The 18855-nt window shown below is 37.4% G+C and overlaps 2 protein-coding genes across 3 annotated transcripts; both read right to left on the bottom strand.

The window, feature by feature from the left end:
* Positions 1-215: 215 nt before the first annotated feature.
* ctdnep1b (CTD nuclear envelope phosphatase 1b) lies at positions 216-12730 on the bottom strand. 2 transcript variants are annotated; one of them, XR_003403977.3, is made up of 8 exons: positions 9998-12730; positions 6298-6364; positions 5248-5366; positions 3152-3340; positions 2497-2608; positions 1538-1622; positions 1304-1452; positions 216-1220 (listed from the first exon to the last, which is right to left on the bottom strand). XR_003403977.3 is itself a non-coding variant. In XM_026935856.3 (7 exons), exons 1-7 carry the CDS (start codon positions 10109-10111, stop codon positions 1392-1394), a joined length of 747 nt encoding a protein of 248 aa, XP_026791657.1. In that variant the 5' UTR covers positions 10112-12730; the 3' UTR covers positions 216-1391. The 2 variants fall into 2 exon arrangements, 1 of the variants encoding a protein (XP_026791657.1); XM_026935856.3 differs by having other exon boundaries at positions 216-1452.
* Positions 12731-12871: 141 nt separating this feature from the next.
* Positions 12872-18497, bottom strand: elp5 (elongator acetyltransferase complex subunit 5). The gene is made up of 8 exons (XM_026935857.3): positions 18032-18497; positions 17864-17924; positions 16238-16318; positions 15886-16097; positions 15346-15521; positions 15099-15197; positions 14368-14468; positions 12872-14127 (listed from the first exon to the last, which is right to left on the bottom strand). Exons 1-8 carry the CDS (start codon positions 18084-18086, stop codon positions 14019-14021), a joined length of 894 nt encoding a protein of 297 aa, XP_026791658.3. The 5' UTR covers positions 18087-18497; the 3' UTR covers positions 12872-14018.
* Positions 18498-18855: the final 358 nt, after the last annotated feature.

Raw genomic sequence — 18855 nt, 5'->3', positions numbered from 1 at the left:
TGACATACAATGATTTTTCTGTAACATTTAATTTTTGCTGGAAACAATGTTTGGAAATAATTTTTTATTATTTTAGTACCGTACATGCTATCTGGGATCCCATTTTCAGTCAGGTCAGTCAAACTGCGCTACACTGTTTGAAGGTGTATACTGTATTTCAACAAAACCCAGCTCAAATAATGGTTTACTTGCAGCCAATAAAAAAACAGCCAAACTTCACACTGTCATGTGTTTTATTCATCTCAGGACTGGAGTCCAAGGGAGCTGCCCTGAGACTTGAGCAGAATATCATTTACTATGGAACGGGTAAACATAAAAACAAAATCAAAATAGTGGCAGTTGCTTAGCCAACTGTTCAGTACACTTATACAGACTTACAACGCAACATTCATTCCTTGCATGTCTTAATAAATGCGTGTGAAGAAAATGGCACATAATTTGCTTCTGTACCAGACTCCTATACTGTTAAGAAGAATAAAAGTGATGAGTCATGAAATATTTATAGATTTGCTAAAGAGCAGGCTGGGGAAAACATTCTACATATCTGTCATATAAAACTGCCAACTTAAAATTGTCTGTTAATACATAAACCATTAACCATAAAACTCCTGTCTTTTAAGAAGGCACCTTAACAACAGCCTAATAACATTCAATTTCCCCCTAATATAGATGGACTCCTGGGGTCTGTGTCAAAAAATAATCCTTACATTAAACATCACAAAATATAAAGTGTTGTTACAAGGACCAAGAAACTTGTTTATAGGACACCTAGATGGGCCACTTATTTCTGAGTCCAAATTAGACATTTTGTTTAAAATAATTTTTGTCTCAATGCTCATCCATTAAGCACTGTCAAGAGGTCAAGAGTTAAAAAAACGGATTCTTGTTGCCCTTAAAAAACACCCGTTGACACTCACTTTTCCAAGCTGGTGGCTACAAAGACTTCACTCAAGAGAAAGAAAGGTGAGTAGAAACAAGGACTCCAAATTACTGCTCTTTGTTTTTTCCTCATCCACATACTCACGTCAATGGAAGAACACGGAAGAACACTGTCCATTGCCAATAACCTGAGAAATGCAGAATAATCTAATGTCTGTCGTATTAAAACCATGGCACTGTGCAAATAAAACTGTCCCTTCAGGGCTCTGTCCCTGTGCTCCTGGGTTTGTGTGCAGTCCTCCCACAGTATTGCAGAAGAAATTCAAGACAGGGACTCCAGTCTGAAGATGGAAAGGACACCAAGGGTCAACATGTTCCCAATGTTTTTTAACTTCCTTCAAGCAAGTTCAGTTTGGACCTTCACCTGATCACACTTGTGCTGGTGTTGTACGAAAGAGGGACAGAGTCTGGATGGAAAGAAGTTAAAAACTCAATGTCTCTCAGTGGGACGATCACCAAAGTTGATGCTGGTGCAGGTTTCGGCTAAGGACGGACCGAACATCAGCTGTGAATCTGTAGAAAGAAGACATTTTAAACAAAAGAATGACGTTTGGTCAGCAAAAGAATGATATTTTGCTATTTCTGTGCAAATCCTCACCTTAGTGCATCCAGCATTGGCAGAAGGTTAAGAAGTGCTGTATCACTGGGATCACTGAACCATGATTTTATAGGTATTGCATTATCTGTGAGAACAAAAATAAATCATTTATGGTGCAAAACTGCGCTATAAAAACAGTCTGTGCTACCAAGATAGCACTGATACTAAAGCTGGAGCAAATAGTGACTATCCAATGTTAATTCTATGTAAGTTAAGCTTAATATAAATAGTAGACTGAAGAACCTGTAGTGTGATAAAGAGTGAGAGTTTGTTTTAGTTTGCTGTTTGGTTCCTATCACACCCTTTTAAATACATATCAGCCTCTATATAGGATCACTGTAAAAACCCTGAACCAGTATATTTAAAAAGGATTGAACAGACTTCAGGTGTTCACCACTAATGGAAGAAGGCCCTTATTTTTCTGTGGTCATGTCCTTGTGTGACTTTGCAGCCGCTGAGTAAGTGACATTTCTGCTTGGAGTAGGAGGTGCAATATAGAGCTTGTGAGCCCCTAACAGAGGTCACATCAAAAAGCTACTCGTTTTGCTGAAATCCAGGAAATCATTATAAAAACCATCTATATGTTCTATTATGGTAAAACTTTGACATAAATTATTTCTCTCAATTTTTTTTTTTCAATGTCATATACAGAGCATGTGATAGAGCACCATTATGTACTGAGTCTGTCACTAGACTCCTGTAAACACAATGAAATCATTTAATATTTACAAAAGCTTGTGAAGTACTGTGTGAATGAACAAGATCACATGTTGACCATACATCCATGTCCATGACAGACTGATCTTAAAAAAGAGAAAAGCATGTTGTTGCTGTAATGCTCAGACGGAACTGACTATGTACACACACACACACTCCCACATTTCAAAAAGAAATGGAACTAAGTAATAAAGATAGTCAAATAGTCATGAGAGACAGTACATAATAGATTGATATCTTACCTGGATGACTGCGATATGCCGCAGGCGAGTTGTCAAGAATTGCTATACTAGAAAGATCACTATGTATGATAGACAGGTCTTTTATGTAACTACCCAGATCCAGTGTGCAATGCTGAAAAGAGACACAATAAGGAAATGAATATCTGTAGTGGTATGAATTTATATAGATGCAAAATAAACAACAATGAGAGATATGGCACGAGAGATACTCTGTGTATGAATTCATTCCCTATTCACTGTATAATGCATTATTTGGGTGTCAATCATTTTGTAGCGCTGTAGTACACCACGCATAGTTGTACCAAAATCCATAGAGAATTCTTTCAGTTTGAAATTTAGTTGTCAGGAAGGATACCAAAGAACCCAACTTCATATATAAATCAAAGTAAAAATTTTGTATAATGAACACCAAAGCCCACAAGTAGGGTTGTATTTAATACAGAAAATCTTATTCAGTAATTCTGTACTTTTGTTTCAATTTGCTAGATAATTCAGAGCTTCTTTTAACAAAGATGTGTGTGCTGCGCACCCTTATGTAAGTGTGGTCTAAATTTGGCCCAGTGTCTGCCTCACTGTGGCCTTATAGTCCTTTATATAGAACTTGTCTATAATGAACGGTGAGCATGTGAGCGACGTAGCCATTTCAGACAGTCACCTGTCTGTAGTATCTGCGCTTCAGGATGCCTTTGTTGTTGTCCAGCTTGTCTGCTACTGCAGAGCCGTAGATTTCCATGCTAGCAGTGAACACTACGAGCTCGTACCACTGACTGACCACCTCCAAGAAGAAATCCACATGGGGCCTTTTGTGCACAAAGAATCTGACTGGATGCTTGTCTATAACAACCTAAAAACAAAACAAGAGGAGTAGAGGGGGACAATATGAAAGCTTTATTAGTGTTGGAAACATCAGGCTGCTTTGAGAGTGAATGTAGGTATTAGAGATTGGCTCCATGGTGAAATTATATTAAAGACTATACAACACATAATTACTCAAATTTTGCTCAGCAAATCACTGAGAGTTTTGGGGAGCATGATAATACCTGATTCTGATGACAACAACAAAAACTAGGCAATAATGTGAAAAAAAAATTGAGCTGGGCTTAAGTATGTACACTACATGGCCAAAGGTATGTGGACACCTGATGACCACACGCATATGTAGGTCTTCCCCAAACTGTTGTTGGAAGCACACAACTGTATAGGATGTCTTTGTATGCTATAGCATTACAATTTCCCTTCACTGGAACTAAGGGGTCCAAACCTGTTCCAGCATGATGATGCCCCTGGGCAAAGGGTCCATGAGGACATGGTTTGCCAAGGTTGGAGTACAACAATGAGCACAAATCCCCACAGCCGTGCTCCAAAATCTAGTAAAAAGCCTTCCCAGAAGAGTGGAGGTTATTATAAGGGAATAGGGGACTAAATCTTAAATGGGATGTTCAACAAGCACATATGGGTGTGATGATCAGGTGTCCACAAACTTTTGGCCAAATAGTGTATTCACTTACTTACATTGCTTTTGACTGGGGAAGGCAAGGACATAATACACTCACTGTTACAACACTGTTGCTATGCACCTGGAAGACATCAACACTTAGCATATGCTACCAAGTGACTAATACTAATTGCTTAGCTAGCTAGCACATCTTTTATGAAAAATATGCAAAGGAAGAATGACATAGCAAATTAGAAAAAACTGATATGCAGTAAATTACAAAAAAAACATATATAACACTTACCCCAAACCCAATTCCAGCATCAGTGTTGCATTACAACATATGTTAAAAAATGTCAACTATCAGATGGGTGAATATCACAAGAGTGTGCCATTCTTGAGAAATCATCTCAACATTTGAAAGCACCATAAAATCCTACTGTTCTGAAAAAACTCGAATTCTCCAGACTGTCAGACATTTGTTGTAACAGCCGTAAGGGAATACTTTAGAAAACAACTTAATTTGCCACAAAAGGAGTTAATAAGGAAATACATATTTGGTGTCCAAGGTTTACTTCTCTAGCTCTGCACTGGCGCTAAGAGACTAACATAACTAACAAGTAATGGAGGTCTATTTGACCCAAAATCCTTTTCATCCAGTTCTTCATTAAAATCATTTCAACTGTCTCATGTGGTTTAATTACTGTAAACTATAAAAATGAATAGAATTTGCTGTAGTAATACAACAGGAGCCATATTGGATGACCAAAATCCTTTTTGAAGTTTGGTATCTCTTCCCCTGGCTACAGGCCACAGTCTCTCAAAGTTAAAGGTAAATCTGGAAGTTAATATCAGGTGATAATATAGTTCAACTTTGAACTTAACTTTGTAATTACATATTATCTCTGCATGTAAATTAGATTCCACTTGAGGCCTGGTCAGTACAGCCAAATAATATATCCAAATAATTCAAATATAATAAAAATAATTGAAAAAGTAAAACTAAGACTGGGAAGCACTGAATAACGTAATGCAGTAAGGCCATTTTGTCAATATATTTAAATATAATGCAGTAATATACGTGTAAATGCAATAATATAGATATTATCACAGTGCACATTCAGGACAGTAGACCTATCCCAGATATGATTTTACACAGCCAGACAAATATCTGTTCTTGTTGTCATTTTTGACTGACTGAAATTTATCACAGAATTTTATCATAGCTTCTTTGAACAATGGCCTCAGCTGTGTCCTTACTGTTAACGTCTCATCGAGTTAAACAGTATGTAAATTTCATGTAATGCATTTCTTACTTTAAGGATAAAGTCCGGAGGAGTGCCAGGCCGTACCGATGGTCTCAGAACCCCATCATGATGTGAATGAATCAATGTCTCATCGAGGTCTAAAACCAGAATCTTCCGCTTTACTGAATCTGCCAAAACATGCAAACACACACACTTTGGTCAGGAACCGATGCATATATACAAAATTTCCATCACCGTATGTGTCCCCTTTAGGGCCGTTGGAAACAGTACAGCAAAACAAAGCCTTGCTTCACATGTTAATCAACAACTGCCCATTCAGTTCTCTATAGACTGCCGTATTTACTTTGAGACTGAGTACATCTGCTGCTGTCAAAGCACTCGTCAGCCTCGTTGCTTCATAGCGCATGTTGGAAACATTATGCTCAAAAACATTCTGTGATTAAAAGAAACTTTCAACTTTTTTTTAAGACACCAGTCAGAGAGACATAGTAACATAGCTAGTTGAAAGTTGGAATGGAATATTTCCAGGTTTTCCATTTCCAAGTAATGAGATATAGCAGCATTAACTCCAAATCACCATTCACATCTGAATTATGTGAATCTTCTAATATGTGTCCAACAAGCTAATGATAAGTTTGATTGTGTTGTTGTATTGATGTTCTTTTAACTGATAAACATTTGTTACAAGATTTGCTGTGATGTCATCTTTTTTATTCCCCCAAATAAAAAATAATTCTGATTAATGACATGACACTGATATATCATATCACTGAATCTGAAAGAAAAAAAAAAAAAAAAAGACAGCTTCATGTAGTCTATTCTTGTGTGCCCAGCATTCTTCAGCATGACTGCCACACAATTCCACAGGGATACTGTGCCACCCGTGTAGGGCTGGGATTCCTTTTGGGTCTGGTTCCTCTCAAAGTTTCTCCTTCACCATTCAGAATCTAGAGCTAGACCTGGATTTCTGTAAAGCTCCTTAGTGACAATGTCTATCACTGAAAGTGCTATACAAATAAAAATATCCTGAAAAGAATATTGTCACCTTATAACTCTTCACAGTTTTGTCAGGGAAGAGAGAAGGACAAAGATACTCACTGAGTCTGGTTCTAGACAACGGTGACAAGGGTAAAGTGTCATATCGCACCGTCTGATATTGGATTATCTAGGACAAGAAAGAGAGAGACAAAAACAAGTAAACTGACAAAGCAGTTAAGTAGAATTCAATACAAGACATGACAGACTTCAGATGCATAATCTTAAAAAATGGATGCTTCACAAATTCTTAGCTAAAGGTTCTTAGTTTCCTAAAATGTGACAGTTGTGACTAATGTCTAATGTTAGAAGTGCTATACAAATAAAATTGATTTGAAATGATTTGTTTCCATTTCTGACAGAGAAACACTTTGTAGGGCGCAGTAGGGCTCTACACAGAGCCTTTATGCGTTCCCCCAGACAGATGAGGCAAAAAAAATAAAAATCCTTAAGAGTTCTAGATTTAACCTTTATTTTCTAAAAGAGAATCTATTAAAGAATATTGGACAAAAGGAAAAAAACTATACAGATTCAACGTCCAGTTCAAATGCATTAAAATCAAGATTATTGATGTACCGCTATTGTTTACTTTAAAGAGCTACTGGCTAGAGAATCCAGAGGAAATTTAAAAACACATTAAGAATGCAGTGTAATTCTGAAAATCCTGAAATGTGGGCTAATAGGCATTAATTTAAAAAAAAATCATCTTTGGGATTTATCCAAAAGCTGTGTTGTTTAATTTACACAAACATTTTGCTATTGACTTCATCCATCTTATCAAAATGTAAACAGGCATACAGTATACAGACCAAAACAAAATGATGAAATAGCCAGAGATAAGGGCCAAGGCCTCAGACTTCAACGTTGGAAAAAGTCATCTTTACTTGTTACATTTTCCCTCCATTTCTGAGACGCCATTACTTCTGTCCCCTGCTCCTTCCCCCTGAACGCTTCTCTCTCAAGCTAAATTTAGCTTTAAGGGCAGGAGTTGTTGGGAATGCAGGGGCAAACAGAAGGGGTAGCCAGGGTGAATGGCGTTTTAAAGGAGAGGTTTTGTTCTAGCCTTTGGGGGCTGGACACATACTGAATGCACTTACACAGAGTCTGTGAACCCAGCTGGCCCCATCAGTTGTTGTACTGACTGTAACCTGACTGCAACCTCTGCTTATTAGTGGCCAAAGCTCCTAAATTAAACCTTCACTGCACAGGATTTTTCTTAAAAATGAAAAAATATATACTTATATTGTTGAGTCATGGAAGAAAGTATACTGTGTTTCTAAACTGCTGCAAGTTGCCCTGACAATCCTGTGTCGGGGTGTAAGGTCAGGGAACTGGCAGGGAATTTGTATGTCATAAGATACAGATATGCCAAACATTATCACACTCCACTTGAAAGAAGTCTGGTTATAGGGTGACTGGCAGGAGTCACAGCCAATCAGAACAAAGACAGAGTGAACGAGCATGAGAGTGTAAAGAAACCAAATGGGAGTGAAAAGTGAAAGAGTCTGACATACTATAAGAGGTTAAAAGGATTCAGACTGATGGAATTTTACCTTTTTTCTTGCTGAACAGGTAAGGCAGTTGTTTTATATCTGATTTGGTGGTAAGCTAGTGAATGGCAGTCAGCCAGTTCGTTCTCACTGGGGCTTTTGTATCATTATCCACTTGTTAAGCTGTTTCAGCTAGTGGCTAACAGAGAGTGTTTGTGTATTTTTGCTTTTAAAACTTGATTAAATTGAGCAAGACTCCAGAGAGGGCAAAATTCCAAAAACATCTTGCAGCTTTAAGCAGAAAACAACATTTAGTGGAGACGATAGACATTTGTGATTCATAATAGCCGTCTTAAAAGACTGTTACACAACTGACTTATATTTGTATGTATGCAGACAGAGGATTATAGCTCTACATGTCTAACAGGTGTAAGAGCGATGAGACACTGAAGTTTATAGACAGACTAACACCGTTAGACTAATTATTACAGACTACTTATGAAATGGCAAATAAGTACACTTTCAATGCTTAATTTCTGTGTAATATGGGCTACATATAGTGTAGGTTACTCATGTTGCTGATGTATGTTTGAATTACACGGCCTTTTACTCATGCACATTTCATCTCATCTTCTCAGTAGTTTCTGACCTGCACATAATGTGCTCTTTAGCATAGACCAAGATAGGGCAAGCTCAGATTTAAATTGGCAAGCACTGCAGCGGTGACATGGTGCCATTTCAATAAACCGTTAGCCAGTCTTAAAATGGGAGAAAGGAACTCATTGTAAAAATATATGCATACAAAACATGCTATTGCTGTGGTTTAAGAGTTTCCTGTTGCAACAGAAGACAATATAATCAGGCGGTTAAAGAGAGCATGCACCTCATGCTTCATCTCCAAACGGAGATGCATGCCAACTATCTAAAATGATGAGTTTTTAGAAAGCCTCAGAACACAACATGGCATTTACAAGTACCCTAAATATGAGAACCATGAATGGTAATCCTTTCTTTATTTGCCTTGAACTTATTTTTAAAAAGAAACAAAATGTTGAATGATAAGTAATTTTAATAACTGACTAACACTACATTTTTTAACCATTAACATATTGCAATATGTTATCAAACTACATCAAACTACACAAAGACTGTGCTTTTTCTTTTTTCTTATTTACCATTACAATATACTGACAATGTGCCACTGAGGCAGCATGACAAATTAGGCAGAACCAAAAATTAGCAAAATAACAAAATAGGTTTACTGAATATTATTGTCATACTGTTATATGGACTTCTGGACTGGGAGACTTTGCAATTTCCTGTTTATGAGTGACTTTTTATGAGCATGAGAGACAATAATAACAATCAATTGCATAAGAAGGTGAAATAACTCTTTTGTGTCTTCTTAAAAGCTTTAAATGTGTAGAGTAATGCTTAAAATTATAAGTTTTGATCTGTAGTCATAATTGTATGCTATTACTTGAAACATTTGACTTTCTAAATAATAAATTTCTAAATAAAAAATATGGTTTTCAAAGTTGGGTCCATGTTATTATGTGTATTATAATTATCTTATAGTTATTAACCTGGTCACTTAAATTAAAGCTTTGCTTTAATCCAAAGCTCATTAACTCAAAAACAATTAAGCCTATAGATAATGGACCTACTGTGCTCTGTTAGTGGAAAATTCAGGAATAAAATGCTCTATGTCTCTAATAAATATACAAAATATTAGTGTACACATCTGAATGTTAATGAAATTAATCTGTACTTAAGGGGTGCATGGAATTTATTGTACAATTAAAGGGATCCCTGGGCTAAAAATGACACAACGAGAATTATTTTAACTATTATTTTAATATAATAAATAAAATTATTTAAATATTTGCAAACATGAACAGGATTTGAATCGAAAATGAAACTCTCCAGAGGTCAGGTGAATTTTGTTATTTGTAAGAACAGAACTGTAAGTGTACACTGCTGCCTTGAAGAGTGGGCGGGGCATGTGGTTCTAGCCAATCAGAAGAGAGATACACTTTAACACAGTTAATGGCAGATGGAAAGTTATAATTACAAAACTTGCCCCACGCATTCGCGCAAATTTGTCATAAATTAATCACCATATTAACGTGTGTAAGTGTTTGTGGCGCTTTTTCACACCTGCACCAGTTTGTAAACTTAGCACGAGTGCGAGTGCATGTAGCCTGAAAGCGCAAACAGCATTGTTAGTTTTGTTAGTTGCACTGTTTGAAGTGAAGCTCTAGGCTACTCACCGTTCTTAGCGGTTTCCTGAGGATATACAAAAATAAACTCCATAACTTGGACGTCACGCTAAAGAAAGTGCGGACACACAGCAGACACTGACGAGTCTTTAGCATGTCAACCATAACACCGTATAAATCACTTCTCTGTCCGCTAGCTGAAACCTTAGGAGATCCGCACTATCATTTACAGCTTGGAGTTTCCAGAAGAGTCTGTGAACATCAGTCAGTCAGTTTTCTTTCCGAAGGCTCTCATTGCTGAAAACCGGTGTAAAAAAAGAAAGAAAGAAAACCCCAGGAACTAAAAGTGCATGTGTTTGTAGTGAACGAAGCAGCTAGGGGTTTAAATAGTGTCCAGCTCAATTAGCCAAACCAAACCAAACAAATCCAGCTAGCTAGCGGTGTGGCTATGTGAACCGGCTGATGACTTGTGGAGGTGACATGAGGTCCAGTCCACAAGCAGAGCACAAATAATCCAACCGCCGTGGCGCTGAATGCAGTGTTTTCCCTCCTCACCGCTGAAGGGTGCAGCTCAGTTAATAAAGAGTCAGTGCTGAGAGACAGTTCAAACCAAACCCGGAACTACGCCGTCACTTCCGCAAAGACCCCAAACTTCACCTCGCCTTTGGTTTTCTCGTTAAAACAAACGCGTCGACAACAAAACAGAGCACAAAGACATGGCAGACAGACGGTTAACATCCCCAGAAGGTTACAAAGTGCCAGGGTTTGATATTCCCTGACAGGACGTTCAAATTCAGGATGTGTGTCATCAGTTTTACTTTTCACTGACGTGGAATGTCACTAATGTGCAGTTCAGCGCAAAGGTTTTGGATATAAAAAGAAAGAAAGTGTACTTCTGTTTAACGACTTTTCTACAAACAGTTAGGCCTAATTTCCGAGAACATGACATGTGATGTCTTGCAATAAGACAACAGAAAGCACAAAGCAATATCAAAAGAAAAATAAGCTGGGAAAGAATCCAAAGCAAGAAGTGAAGAGGTTTGTTTAGACTGGCTTAGTCAGCACCTGGTCTGAAAGACTGGCCTAGCAATCTGAACAAGTCCTAACATGTCAGGAGGAATGAGTGGCAAATCAGCCTGAGATCCACAGACAGGATACAAAAGAGGTTGGAGGACAGAATAAATAAAAAAAGGTAGACACAGAAGTTATTAGAGATTATTTATATCACATTTAAGCACAAAATGCAACATTTTTGCAAAGTTTATGGACCAGCACACCCCAGGCTTCTATGCATGTCACCTAGGCATACAAGTTATTAGAGATTATTTATATCACATTTAGGCACAAAATGCAAAATTTTATTAGTTTCACTAATAATATTGATATAAACTATAAGGCCAAAAGTATATGAACACCAGACAATCACACGCTCCAAAATCTAGTGGAAAGCCTTGCCAGAAGAGTGGAGGTTATTAAAACAGCAAAGGGGGACTAAATCTGGAATGGGATGTTCAACGAGCACACATATTTTTGCTACTTATGATCATGAAGGAACACCTGGTAAATGTCTTGTTTATTTAAAAATAATTTTCTCCTTTATTTTGTCCTAGGGGTGTGCAAACTTTTTCCACTCAATTATACGTATGGGGTAAATTAAAAAACTTATCTAAATTATACGCCAAGGTATTCCATTAAGCTTTTATACCAGGGACATAAGTAACATCTCTAAAATAAACCATTACCACATCATTATTCTCTATTAATTACACATTTTAGCACATCTGCTTATTATTCAAGCCATTGAACATATTTTTGTGAAATTATAATCGGAACTCATGTGTTGTGTTACCATGTGACAATGGGCTTCATTTATCAAGCTGGATACAAACAGGTGTATTCATAAATTGTTTGTACAAGCATTTACACAAGAAATTTGGTATTCATGAAAATCCTGTAAATTCAGAAAAACGTTCGTACTTGTGCTCCTGAGTGTTAATTTATGCATAAGAAGACTAACTAATGTAAACCTTGACTTGATTGACTTCACCTCATATAATTTGCATGGATTATTTTATTATGTTTACAGCATTTAGCAGATGCCCTTATCTAGAGTATAGAAGTGCTTTGGAGTCTCCATCAAAAACACATCCTCATGCTAGTTCACTAGATCAGGGACTAAAAATACCATTGGGAAAATTTTGACACAACTCGCTGTTACATTATTGGCATTAATTAAAGAATATAAAAAATAAAGAAAGCAGGCCAACATTAAACCATATATTAAGACAAATAAACCTAGTCATATTCAATTATGACACATGAAATGCCTCCGTATGAAAGGAGGACAGGCTGGTCTGTCTGCACATAGCTGTAAACCATAAACAAATGCCTCAGATGACTGAAGATTTAGCGCTTGCTTAAACATGAAAGGACATTTAAAGACTGGTATGATTTTCCTCAAACAATGCAAGGTGAGTTATACATCGGTTGTTTGCCATGAAATCATCTTTTATCATTGTGCACATCAGCTAAGACACTTAAAAGAATTTAGAAATAGCAGTTTCCCTGTGTGATGTGCTTGGTGTGCATGATTACCCAGGCACAGTGTACATCTTTTCTCTCCACTGTTTTCATGTCACCTCACTTAGCTGGCACCTAATTCACCTTCTCTGTAATTTGTCTCTAGATTTTGACCTTTTCAGGTGCTGTTGCATTGCTAAATATTTTTATTGGCATAGAAGTGAGTCAAAATAATGTCCACTTCTGCTTTTCCTCCCATTATTCATTTAGTGCTCCCAGCTGTCTATGTGCTTGAACTTTAATGAACTTTTGTAAGTGTCATGACATGCAAATGAGCTGTCAGGAACACGCTTTGCACTTTACAGGTGATTAACATACAAATGAGTATGAAGAGTTCAACGAAAATCATTTTACAACTTTATTACAAGATTGATAAATGAGGCCAAATGTATGAAAGAATTACTGAATAAAATTTATGTAGTAGTATACAAAAAAAAAATAAAAAATTCCACTCACAAACGTGGGAGAGCATATTTATAAATAATTTTCTTTGTTATTATACATAGATATTCTGTGATTTTGTTGCTTATGATAATTACCTTCACAACAAACTCCACTATATTTTACCCAGTATAGTGTGTGAATATCTTAATCCCATTACAACCAAAATGAAAAGGTTAAATAGGTAACTGCTTATGTTTGTTCTAATTATGCAACTTGTTTTATATGCCACAGTCAAAATTTGTGTAGTTATTTTCATTCTAATCATTTATAAGGGTTTATTCATCTTTTTCAGTAACTGCTTTATCAGTTAGTAATCAATAATAACTCTAACTGTGGTTAAAAGTTTTAGTGCCCTTTTTCACAAAAGGTACACAGCCTTTCAGCAAATTAGATTTCATGTGAAGCCTAGACGCCAATTCATTAGGGGGTACTCATAACAGACAACTAAACTGTTATAAACTAGCTAGATACAGATCATACGCAAAATCTCCCATTTGACGAAAGAGATGTCCCCTTCTGAGCACAAATCACTGTATACTTGCAAAAAAAATAAATAAAATTATTTTGTCTGGACATGCTTGGGCTTAAGGCAGCTGAGAAGTGCATCACTGTCTTTGCACATGGGGTTGTCTATATGTTTAAAAACAAAACATTGTTTTTAAAGGCCACTTTGTCTTGTGGTGCTAGCTGCATAAGAGTCGCTACACACTAAATAGTATGTCAAAAATATACATCGCTGTCAGTTATCTGTTCCATAAAGGGTGTAATATTTCAGCACACTATGTTGTATGCTTGTACGTGATTTGGGATGCAGTCATTTACAATGACAAACCAGTCCCTTTGAACAGACAGTATAGAAGATCAAAAACAGACACTATAATGTGCAATATTGCTGGTATTGTACTTCCAAAAGTCTCATCCTTACCATAGCATGATGTTTAGGCCACATGTTTAAACTGGCCTAAGTACAGAATTTTTTTATTTAAAATATTGGAGCTCAGGCTCCAGAGAACCATCAGAGCTTCTAACAATGTTCGAAAGGGACCTTTTAGACATCAAGGTCATCATCTGGGTCTTCTTCATCAATGTCATCATTGGCATCAGGTTCATACATAATGCGTCCAGAGCCTCGGCCTGGCCTCAGGAGAGCAGACTTTCTGTTTAAAGAAGCAAAAAACAGAAAGAGCACTGGCAATGTCATACACATATATTACCTGAACTCTTTTTAATAATATTGAATAACAGTCACACTAAATACGGGTATTATAGAAATTGGTGTAAATTTGGTGTCTGCATCAGTATTTGTTTCTATGCACTTCCTCTTAACACTTACACTACTTAGTAAACCCAAATAAAAATATCAGAATAGCAAGATAGAACTATCACTATCATCTTACTTTTCTTCACTGAAGACAAAGGGTAGAGCAACTTTTTCCTTTGCCTCTCTTTCAACCTCAGACAAACGAAGATTAAAGGTCAAATTTGACGCTGGATCCACCTGAAGGAGAAACAAGAAAGGACACATTTTGCACAACATGTTCATATCCAGGACTGGGTGGACATACGCTAAGTTCTGTGGAGAGCTGACCATCACACACATATATGGGTCTTCCCTAAAGTGTTGCCACAAAGTTTGAAGCACACAATTGTATTGTATGTCTTTATATGCTATAACATTAAGTTTTTCCTTCACTGGAATTAAGGGGCCAAAACCTGTTCCAGCATGACAGTGCACCTGTGTACAAAGCAAGCTCCACAAAAGACATGGTTTGCCAAGGTTAGAGTGGAAGAACTTGAGTGGCCTGCACAGAGCCTTGACCTCAACCCCACTGAACACTTTTGAGGCACACTGGAACAGTGACTGCACACCAGGCCTTCTCACCCAACCTCAGTACCTAACTCACTAATGCTTTTGTGGCTGAATGGGCAAATCCCCACAGCCCTGCTTCAGAATCTAGTGGAAAGCCTTCCCAGAAAAGTGGAGGTTACTATAACAGCAAAGGCGGACTGAATGTGAAATGTTCAACAAGCACATATGGGTGTGATGGTCAAGTGTCCACAAACTTTTGACGATATAGTGTACATACAAAAAAAATTATGCTTTAGAAACAAACACTGGTGAATTTACCTCAGACTTCGTGTGCAAGTCTGTTTCAACATTTCCAGATTGGTTGGGTTTAGTCTCTATTGACAGTGTCAAGTCCTCTGTTAAAGTGAAAAACTCCTCCTTAAAAAAAAAAGAATTATTTGTAATCAGCTTTTAAATACAAAACTGGGACCACCATAAACTATGAAAAAACTACAAAAACTATGAAATATCTATAAGGATTTAACTTTACATTAAAGTCAAATTTTAAGAAAAGCTATTTAGTTACCTTCTGCATAACCTTCCCAGATTTTTTACGCTGTGATATCTTGGCCACAGCATAGCGTGCATTGTTCACAGGTGTAACAGAAATTACAGTGCTGGCTAAGTGGCTTACAGTTCCAACAACGCCTTGCTGATGAAGATCCGTGTGTAGGAGACCAAAGATCAGCCTTACAGAGCCTCCTGCTTGTCAATGAGAGAAATATTTGTGTCAGCCGACCCAGACCACAGCTTATTCAACATACAGTAAGGGGTTTTCCAAACAGGGTCAAATTCAATAAATAATTCAAATAAGCTTACAAGACAATAGTATCGTGTTTCCAAAGCCTGGTCCTGAACTGCCCCTAAACTGAACATTATCCCTGGTCTGCATCTACTCTGAAGACAGAACATCACTAACTACATTCAACATGTGTACAGAAGACTTTATAAATTTATGCAATTATCTTTTTTTCAAATACATGTTGCACTGCACATAAACTGATGCAAAGCAGTTAAAGAAGAGGGATTGTGATTAAAGTACTTGTGTACTGCTGAGATGACAAACCTTTCCTGAGCTTCTGAAGTTCTTGACAGACGGCAACAGTGTCATGATGTCTTACAACCCAAGACAAAGAGTCAATGACAAGTACTGAAGCTTTGGCCTGTTGTGTCTCCTGAAGTAGCCGTGTCATTTCTGTTGCACTGAAATGCTTCACTGTGAACGAGGACTGCTTGGTCCAGCCCAGCGGGTCGGTGTATGCATTGTGATAGTGAAACCTATCAACAGAAAAAGTGAACGGCTTTTACGACTGTTCACTGTTTGGTGCTGAGAAAAATTCTGTATACAAAACAAACTCCATATTACCTGCAAGAAGCAAACGCAATGTGAATTTTTAGATAATAGATAATAGACTCACAAATGCAGGTAATTTCTGTCCAGTTCGGCACACAACTCATGCTCAGGAATTTCAAACCCCAACACATGGACAGCTTCCCCTCTTAAAAATGAAAAGGAACAAAACAGAGTTAATCCCAAATTATACTTAAACTTGCACTTCAACAGATTGAACAATATGTAATGAATTTTGTACTGAGTATACAAATAACTATGCACAAGCACTTTAAAGCAAACAAACAGTAAGAACCACTTTAAACAAACTAGAGACACAATCAGCTATAGTTGGTCATGATATTAGATAGGAGGGCTAAAATCTGTCAATAGCTGTACAACAAAACTATTAGGGGTGAGCAAATGATTACATCACAAGGTCTCATCAATGGCATAATAAGAAAGAATAAGGGGCACACTATTGCGCGCACACACACACAGAAACACAACTTACAATTCCGAAGTTTGTCCTTTGTACTTTGATTGGACAACGTGTGCTTCTAGCCACTAAATGTCTATCTACTTTAGTTTCTTGTCCAAGGGCATTGGGGGGGGGCTTAGATTGAGGTAGATTATTTACTTAATCAAGTAAATAATCTACCTCATTTGCATTCATTACACCCCTGACAGTATTTCACATGCACCTTCTGAATCACTGATGACAACGTATTATGGATGCATTTCACTGACATAGGTTGAAAAGTATTTTGGAATATTCACGTAATCAGTATAATCATCAAGATAATCCCATATGTAATCATAAGTATGCAATATCATATTCATGTATAAGGTCATCTAAAGTTCAGTACAAAGTACAGGAAGGTATCTGGAGGTTCTCAGTGTCTGAAAAACATGGGGTGGAAGGATGTACCAAGGCCATTAGGATATTCTGAGATATATATACACACTGAAACTGGTCTTTCGCCATAATTAAAATCAACTGAGGGGAGTGAAAAGAGATAGAAACTAGACTGAGAAATAATAATGGCAGACAGCCAACCACCACAGCTGTCCATGTAAAGAGAAAACTCCTCCTAGAGAGACACATTTGAAAATGTATAAAAGGCTGTGTTGAAATCATATTCATCAGTTGCGCTGCAGACTGTCTCAGCTTTGTTGTTTTTTTACAATAAAGTTTATTTTTTGGCATTGAGAACCCAAGACTCTGAGAAGTTTTTATTTTAGCTGAAAAAATTCCACAACAGTATCAGACCAAATGGAGATCACATCTAAAGGGCGGAGTTTCACTCTGTGCAGTCACTTGAAACGGTGATCACTGATAGGCTGCATGCATCTACAGTCTGGGATAGAAAGAAATCAGGCCCAGCCTCATTTCTTCACACCATTCTGTGTTATTTTTTCTTACAATCACCGGTGGTGCTCTTGTGCTTGGTTCAACAAAAAAGTCCACAGACATTGGTTAACAGCAAATAATTTGAAGCGGATGCATAAAAGGAAGCCTTATCTTGATGTCCTTTTATTTTTGAAAGGCAGGAAGAGGTGGGATTAGTCCTGCTTGTACATTAATCCCAGCCAGTATCATTTATGTAGTCAAGCATGGTTCTGTCTAGTTGTGCATGTGTGTGTGATAAAAATATTTAAGTGTAGTCTAGGCATTAATGAAGTTTCCACCCTGTATAAAGCCATGCTCTACCTCTTTAAGGCGCAGTTTATGTAATACTTAAGCAGGCGTCGTCCAGAATAACAAGCAGTGTCTGGAGGAGAAAATACACACAAGAGCTTGAGGTAAATGTTCAGAGCTGTAGAATACAGATATAATGTAACAGTTAAATAGTGTTGAGACTGCAGTTTATATTGTTACCTCGAATAAGAAGGAATCCTCCCGGTTCTGTTGCCTGTAGCCCCTCAGACAGCATTGTGAGCGCTCCTGCGCGTGCAGCCTGACAGGTAAAAGACTCCACTGATGTACCGGTTACACAGTCCACCAAGCTTTAACCTGCTGCTCTGGTCCTACAGCTACACACAGGCTTAATCACTAAAACCTGAACCTCTGCGGCATTTGGTCCAAAATAATCAGCAATGTGTTGATTAACGACATGCGGGTTCTTCGCTTACACTCGGACTCTTTAATATGCGACTGTATTGTGCATGTCGCCCCCTGATGTGCTGGAGCTTCGTGTGTTCACGTCATAGACATGAGACTGCGCGAGAGACACAACATGGCTCCACTGCTTCTTCTTTCTCACTTTAATACACATTTACATCACAAGACAGGGAACATCCCAACACTGTCAGACACAATCACCAAAAGGGGCACACTACTGCACACACACACACAAAACCCACACAACTTACAATTCTGATGTTTGTCCTTTTGTGTAATTTGTACTTTGATTGGACACCGTGTGCTTCTATCTACTCAAAGTCTAAAAGTCTATCTACTTTTAGTTTCTCATCCAAGGGCATTTTGGGGGGAAAAGTATATTCAAGTAAATAATCTACCTCATTCGCATTCATTACACCCCTGACAGTTCACATGAGCCTTCTGAATCACTGATGATGATATTTTAAGATTCAAGATTCAAGATTTTTTATTTGTCACATACACAATTATATACAGTATATAACTTGCAGTGAAATGGAAAAAGAAGTTAATGCGTTTCATCGACATAGGCAGAAAAGTAT

This window comes from Pangasianodon hypophthalmus, chromosome 4, assembly GCF_027358585.1.
Source record: "Pangasianodon hypophthalmus isolate fPanHyp1 chromosome 4, fPanHyp1.pri, whole genome shotgun sequence".
NCBI lineage: Eukaryota > Metazoa > Chordata > Actinopteri > Siluriformes > Pangasiidae > Pangasianodon > Pangasianodon hypophthalmus.
Note: the sequence above shows the minus strand (reverse complement) of the source record. Positions and strands in the feature narration are given on the sequence as shown.

Excerpts from the sequence above, each read along its gene's own strand:
- ctdnep1b (XM_026935856.3), bottom strand. The coding sequence starts at position 10,111 with ATGGTTGACATGCTAAAGACTCGTCAGTGTCTGCTGTGTGTCCGCACT. Across the intron at positions 1,623-2,496 it reads GGCATATCGCAGTCATCCAG|ATAATGCAATACCTATAAAA; the intron begins GTAAGATATCAA and ends TTGTTCTCACAG. Across the intron at positions 1,453-1,537 it reads CCAATGCTGGATGCACTAAG|ATTCACAGCTGATGTTCGGT; the intron begins GTGAGGATTTGC and ends TTCTTTCTACAG.
- elp5 (XM_026935857.3), bottom strand. The coding sequence starts at position 18,086 with ATGCTGTCTGAGGGGCTACAGGCAACAGAACCGGGAGGATTCCTTCTT. Across the intron at positions 14,469-15,098 it reads ACTTGCACACGAAGTCTGAG|GTGGATCCAGCGTCAAATTT; the intron begins GTAAATTCACCA and ends TTTCTCCTTCAG. Across the intron at positions 14,128-14,367 it reads TTTGTCTTCAGTGAAGAAAA|AAAGTCTGCTCTCCTGAGGC; the intron begins GTAAGATGATAG and ends TTCTTTAAACAG.